This window comes from Hydra vulgaris, chromosome 13 (assembly GCF_038396675.1).
Source record: "Hydra vulgaris chromosome 13, alternate assembly HydraT2T_AEP".
Lineage (NCBI taxonomy): Eukaryota > Metazoa > Cnidaria > Hydrozoa > Anthoathecata > Hydridae > Hydra > Hydra vulgaris.
This window is the reverse complement of record NC_088932.1, coordinates 22,743,350-22,750,588: the sequence shown is the minus strand read 5'-3', so window position 1 is coordinate 22,750,588 and position 7,239 is coordinate 22,743,350. Positions and strand designations below refer to the sequence as shown.

The 7,239-nt window shown below is 25.8% G+C and overlaps 1 protein-coding gene and 1 long non-coding RNA gene across 4 annotated transcripts in view; one reads left to right on the top strand and one right to left on the bottom strand.

Annotated features, from left to right (window-relative positions):
- Positions 1–221: 221 nt before the first annotated feature.
- Positions 222–5,057, bottom strand: LOC136072681 (endosomal/lysosomal proton channel TMEM175-like). Of its 2 annotated transcripts, none has more exons than XM_065814946.1 (2): positions 4,393–5,057; positions 222–2,160 (listed from the first exon to the last, which is right to left on the bottom strand). In XM_065814946.1, exon 2 carries the CDS (start codon positions 2,132–2,134, stop codon positions 377–379), a length of 1,758 nt encoding a protein of 585 aa, XP_065671018.1. In that variant the 5' UTR covers positions 2,135–2,160; positions 4,393–5,057; the 3' UTR covers positions 222–376. The 2 variants fall into 2 exon arrangements, with proteins under 2 accessions (XP_065671018.1, XP_065671017.1); XM_065814945.1 differs by lacking the exon at positions 4,393–5,057 and adding an exon at positions 3,315–3,548.
- LOC136089205 (uncharacterized) overlaps positions 3,712–7,239 on the top strand; it is a 27,352-nt gene continuing 23,824 nt past the window's right edge. For both annotated transcript variants that reach the window (XR_010642853.1, XR_010642854.1), the window contains exon 1: positions 3,712–3,839. This is a non-coding gene — a long non-coding RNA (uncharacterized LOC136089205). The remainder of the gene's footprint in view (positions 3,840–7,239) is intronic.

The window sequence follows — 7,239 nt, the reverse complement described above, 5'->3', positions numbered from 1 at the left end:
TAAAGGATATTTGTGTAAGAGTGGCAAAACAATAATTACAGCTAAAGATTTGATTAGAGAGTGGGTATTAAAAGGTAAAAAAGTTGCTAAAGACACTGTGCACTATTTGATGTCGTCCTTTAGCGTAAATGTTTGCTTATTTATACAAAATAATGAAATATAATAAAATAAAAAGCATTTTTATGATCCTCAAGTTTCTTAAATTAAAATAAATATTGAAATTTTTGAAATAGTTTAATTATTTTATATATTTTTTGATTTTTTTCGTTTTGAATTTAACAATCGCATTCTTTATATTTTAGGTTTATGTATATGTAATTTTTAACTATAAATGGTTGGATGTAAAGATTAGTACAAATTTGCGCATTAAGCTGTTTTATTGTTCATTTATATTCTCGTTTCTTATTACATAGCTATCCGGATATCTTGTTTCTAACGAGTTTTCGATCTTGTTTGTTGCATGAAACAAATCTTTTTCTGTGTAAACATACTCGGGTTTCTTATTGTTAGAATGGAACGTTCGACGTAAAATGTTTTTTTTTAAATATGCGGTTGTTTTACCAATATGATTCATAAGAATAAATTTTGAAGCAAAAAATGAGCAAGGTGCAGCAAGGTATGTTACGTACAGTACGTAAGGTGCTGCAAATGGAGATCCCAGACTCCCTAAGGTACATATCAATGACCAAAATGGTAAAATTAATGCCTTAGTCAAAGTGTAAATATGTTGACGTTTGTTTTTTTGGAAGTGTTCAAATGAAGCCCACTCATGTAAGTATTTTGATCCAGTAAGTAAACCATACAGAATAATGATAAAATTTGCGCTACTCGAAATAAACACAATCATTGCAGAAAAACGAATAGCAACTTTTGATTCATTATTTCCTTTTGTAGCAAAACTTGATACCATGTTTCCAGCAAGAGGACAAAGGCAACAAAATGAAAGAAATATTTTCTGAAAATACAATATAATGGAGTTAACAGTTCTTATTAGATGTATCACGGCATGGTTAACGTACCACAAAGCAGATACCAAGCAAAAAGTTGCAAGAAAGGTAAGAAACTCCGTCTTCATATGGTTCAGTGCGTAGGTGAGACTGTGGCCATTGAGTTTATCTGGTTCGGGAAACTCTTCAACAGTAATGTCGAGTATAAGAATACATGCTACAATTGCGACAGCTGCATCGCTCATAATTTCAATACGCTCTTTTGAAATATTTCCTTTTGAATAATGCTCTAGAAATGATCCCTTTTTCCCTTCATTAATACCTTTCATTCTTCGACGAACAAACCAGTAAACTTTTCGAATTGTTGGCATGACAATTAATAATGCTATGAAAGCCCATGACACAGCAAAATGAACTAAACAAAACAGGCCAGCAGTTATTAGTAGAATTAAACTAATTAACGGTCGAAAAATCATTATTAAACTCAATTCACGAAGATTAGCCTTCGACCAGTTTTTTAAATCAACATGTAAAAGGTTTGGTGAATGTGTGGCGTATAAAATAATTCCAATATCTATTATTTGGAGAATTCCTAATACTACGCACGTCGATAGAACTGATACTTTTTCATAAGGATAATGGCCCTGCAAAGCCAATGTAAACGGAAGCACGGTAGTTGCTAACATTTCAAAAATTACCAAAGTTAATATAAAATCATCAACGCGTTTTATCACAATTGCTCGAAGGTTCATGTTTTCCCAAATTGTAAGAACAATAAGAAAGCCAATAAAAAACATTATAAACTCGTTAGAAAACGATTTAATAAATTCAGATAAAGTTTGGTTTTTGGTATTTGTTATGTTTATATATACTTGCATTGTTTTTAAACTATGTGTTGTAGTATTTAAAACTTTTGCATTATTTATTGGAGTGGATTTCATGAGGACTTTTAAGTTTCTTATTGGTAGTACAAGAAATGTTGCGCATGTTGCCATCACAGCATCAGAATAAGCAAGCATTCGATCAGAAGAGGTAATATCCCCTCGATGATGGTCACCTGGTAAATTTTCATCAATGTACTCATTATAGGCTTCATCTAGACGCTTATGCTCCTCCCTTGTTCTGCCAAAATTTTGATCTTCTTTGCTATGGTTGTTATCAACTTCAGTTCTTGTTTCGTTTGTCATTTTTTGTTGTTCAAGTTTTAGTGTTTCTATAATAAAAATAATTGAATTGTTAGTGTTTACCAAGTGATGGTCTACCGAATGCCAGATAAAAGCATTAAAAGATAAAAGTAATTCTTTAAAAGAACATTGTTTTAAATATCTAAAAAAAAAGTTGTATGTATTTATACATATATATACATATATATATATATATATATATATATATATATATATATATATATATATATATATATATATATATATATATATATACATATATATATATATATATATATACATATATATATATACATATATATATATATATATACATATATATATATATATATATATATATATACATGTATATATATATATACATATATATATATATACATATATATATATATATATATATATATATATATATATATATATATATATATATATATATATATATATATATATATATATATATATATATATATGTATATATATGTATAAATACATACAACTTTTTTTTTAGATATTTAAAACAATGTTTTTTTAAAGAATTACTTTTATCTTTAAATGCTTTTATCTGGCATTTTATATATATATATATATATATATATATATATATATATATATATATATATATATATATATATATATATATATATATATATATATATAATGTATATATAGTGTATATGTATATATACTATATATGTATATATAGTTTGAATGTCAACTAAAAGGTTTTTCAAGAGTAGCAAGTATAATAACAAAAATAATAAAATAATTTAAAGAATGCAAATACTAAATACAAAGAACTTCAGATAAAAAGTTTTTTGTATATTTATTATTATTTATGCTTTTTTAAAATTTGCGTTAAATTTGTATTTTCTGAATATATTTGAATTATAATGACTGAACGTTAAATGCAATTTAAAAAAAGCTAGTTCAAAGTATAAAAAAATTTCTTTAAGTTATAATATCTTAACGCCTTATGAGTTTTTCCAAATGTTTTTGTTAAAAATTGCAACTTTTTACTCTTTAAATTTGTGTATTATTTTATACAATTTATTTCCCATACTACCACAATACAGTTCTAGCTATTATATATTAGTATATAACTATTACATAACTTTTATGTAACAATTATAACTATTGGTATAATGCAGTAAGTGTTATGATAATCCTTTTAATAAAAACCTACCTGTTAACAATTAATACAGATGTGTCGAAAATATTTCCATTAGAAACTAATATCGTCCCTGTGCGCATATCACCGGTGGCGATTTAGTACTTCTCAGTGGTGATTGAATGACGGTCATTAATGATCTCCACGAATTTAAGAAATATTATTACGTAATAATAAAGTATTCAGAAAGGATTAATGGATAAAATAGCTTTCAATGGTTATATTCAATACATATTTGGTTGTGACTTTATATACTGATATATATATATATATATATATATATATATATATATATATATATATATATATATATATATATATATATATATATATATATATATATTCTAAAAACAGTAAGTGCAAAAAATACTTTTTGTAGAAGAGTAAAACACATTTATTAGCGTTATTCATAAAAACAAGCGCAAGTGAATATATGAAAATATATATGAAAAAATATGGATATATAAAAATATCTATGAAAAAATAGTTTAGATATTTAAAAGTTAAAAAAAAAAGTTATGCTATGCTGATAAAAATCAGGTTAGTATTAATTACACTTGCTCTAACACTTATTCTAATTAGTTATTTAAAATGCTTCGGAAAAGCCAGAGTTCAAAGTTTACTCTAATTATAAATTATTATGGTTCTCAAATGTGCACAAGTCAGAAATAATAATCAAATGTACCATATATTATCTACTGTAAACTAGCTAGGTCTATATATGAATGCTCTATGGTATGATGTAAGAAATTTTTAATTCTGAATATCTTTATAAATTTTGTTGATTAATATACTTGTATGTAATGCACCAAGAAGAGCGTTTTTAAAATCTGTAAAGTTCATAATAATTATCTACAATTATATATATATATATATATATATATATATATATATATATATATATATATATATATATATATATATATATATATATATATATATATATATATATATATATATATCATAAATAGTCTACATTTATTTGCCATTTAACCTTACATATTTATAAGAAATATTATATTAATCAATTAAAAAATAATATTAGTGCAGTTTATCACATATTTATTTTCAAATATAATTTGACCAAGCTTACCTAATTTTTTTTAGCAACTCCCACCTCACATGGTACTGCTTTTACATTATTATTACAGAAGTAACTTTATTGCTGCTATTACATAAGTAACATTAAAGCAAATTATCACATAATCAAATTATGAAAATATGAATACTTTATTTCAGCAGCAAATTGGCATTTTTTCATATGATGGTGAACAGCTTTCGAATTAGTTTTATCTTATTTTTAGTATAAAAATGGTAAAAATTGTGTCTTTTTTTATTCTATATAATTTTCTACTCTCCCATTGCGCATAACAGACTTGGTATTACCATAATCAAACCATTTATGGCACAGCTTCTTCCCAACAATTCTTTCAGCCAGTACATCATCTAAGTCATCAAGTTGCTTGGTAGACAGGTGCTTATATGAACTTATTATTTCAATAAAAGATAATACACGCAGCTCTATCTCTATAACATTCTTTTTTTTCATCCATTTTTTGCCTTTTGCAAGTCTTTCTTTTTGAAATACTTGTTATGCAGTATGTTTCATGTGGTTCAGTATGGTATGGTATGATATGTCTTTTTCAACTGCATTAAATGAAATTGTCTTAAAAAAAAATTTAAATTTTTTTAAGTAAAGCTGAAATATTATAAATAAAGCATTTACTCACCATGCAACCAACTATAAAACTTTTAATTAAAAAAAAATAATGATACAACACCATTATAACAATATCAATATTGTCTTGCCAACAATAAAACATTATTATCTTGTCAAAAGACAATATTGTCTTGTCATTTTGACCATAGCTTTACCACAATAATAATTATTGATGGCAATATTACACTCAACTATTTAAAATGTCAAATTAGTAAGCATTATAGCTCTAATTTATCTGTAAAAAAATAATGTAATTCTAATAAAATTTTTAATTAATTTTAAAGTAAAATTATGCTATTTTAGTAAGTAAAGTTACAACTCTCCTAAACAAACAAAAGTATTTTTAATGCCTGGTTATATATTGTATATTTTTCATTATTGGCTCTAGCCATGTAACTAATGGAATGAGCCAATTTTGATAAGTTAAAGAACACTTTTTTCTCACATGAACTCAACAGTGCAGCAAGGCCCATTATTAATAAGTTTGTGATTTTATACTTAATATAAAAAACCTAAATTAAATTTTTGACAGTTAACAACAACAGTTTGCAGTTAAAGGAATCCCAAACCACCAAGATATGTTGTGTTTACATTAAAGAATGTTAAAAAAATTGTTTGAGCTGAATTTTGATTAAAACAAAAAAAAAAATGCATATCATGTAAAGCTAACTTTTTTTTAGTCAAAACTTGCCTTCTCGGTTTTGTAATAGGTCTAATAGTCTTTATAATATATGCTGAAATCAAGAGACTTGATAATTTATTCAAGCCCGTTTTATTTGTAAGAGTTTTAGTACATGACATCATTGATTTTTTTGTATGTTTACAAAATCGATCTTTTAAACAAACAAAACAATCAATGATGCCATGTACTAAAACTCTTATGAATAAAACGCACTTAAATAAATTAACAAATCTGTTGATGGCAGTTATATTATAAAGACTATTTGGCCTATTACAAAACAAAGAAGGCGAACTTAAGATAAAGAAAAAAAGTTTTTCTTGGTTTGCATTTATTGTTTTGTTTTAATCAAAAAGTTTTGCTTAAAATTTTTTTATTGTTCTCTTCAATATGATTACAACATGTCTTGTCTGTTTGGAATCCCTTTAAATAATCGTCTGCAGTGTTTACATTAAATAAATATTTTTTATTGCCCACAACTGCAGTTTGTAAATAAAATGTCTTTATCAAAGTGTCTTATAAATTTTGGGAGTTGCCTTATCATTTTCTTAAGCATTGCATATCAATGGTGTACAGGCCTCTTTTTAGTTGGCTGCAAGGAAGGGCAACTGAAAGTAATCATTTAGCTAATTTTGGTTGCCTTGGTTGCTCCAAACTGCAGCAGTGAATACTGTTAGTTGCTGATGAACCCGGTAAGCAGATTGAATTTCACTTTGCTCCATTATGGTGTAATTTTCACTGAAATCCATCTGATGTTAGAAGAATAAAAAATATAAATGAATGAATAGTTTGTTTATAAATATAACAAAAAGGTTAATACAAAATTATTAAGTTTTTTTATCGTACTTCAAATAAAATTATAATTTTACTTACTTGTTTAATCCATTCATTTTCTGATGGTGATTTTCAACAAAGTGCGAAAATATGCACTTTGTTGTCACTTTATGTACACATGACATAATCTGGCAGCAAAGATGTTAGTGGTTGTTCAATTTTCTGCGCATTTTCTGAGGACCATTGATCAAAAACAAAGAGCAGTTTGTTAGAATAGTCACCAAATGAGTCTATTACATTAGAAACATATTCATCAAACTTTGGCAACCCACAGTTTGCTTTACATTCCAAAAACATGCAAGATTGGTTGTTTTGATTGCACACAGATCTGTCAACTATATCTGACATAATATTAAATTTTTTTTGAAGGGTATTTGTTAATAACATGAAAATTTTCATGGTATATGCAAAGGTAAATAATGTGGGGAAGATCATTTACTAGCTTGACATAGAATGGCTGCAGATTGTAAAACTTAGATTTCCCCACTTTTAAATTAATATGCTCACTTTTAAAAAGTGAATATGCTTCTCCTATGGTCATCAGCATGTGACGAATTTGTTTTTAAAAGAAAACAAAAATTGTTTACAAAAACTGAAAACCTTATTAAATAAAATGCGATTCCTACATACAAACGATGTCATACCTTCTCTTTTGTTTTCTTATTAATAGCAACATCTTTGCATCCTAGAGCCATTCTACTGATATC

Bases quoted from the DNA above. Each gene is read 5' to 3' on its own strand.
- LOC136072681 (XM_065814946.1), bottom strand. From the start codon at position 2,134: ATGACAAACGAAACAAGAACTGAAGTTGATAACAACCATAGCAAAGAA.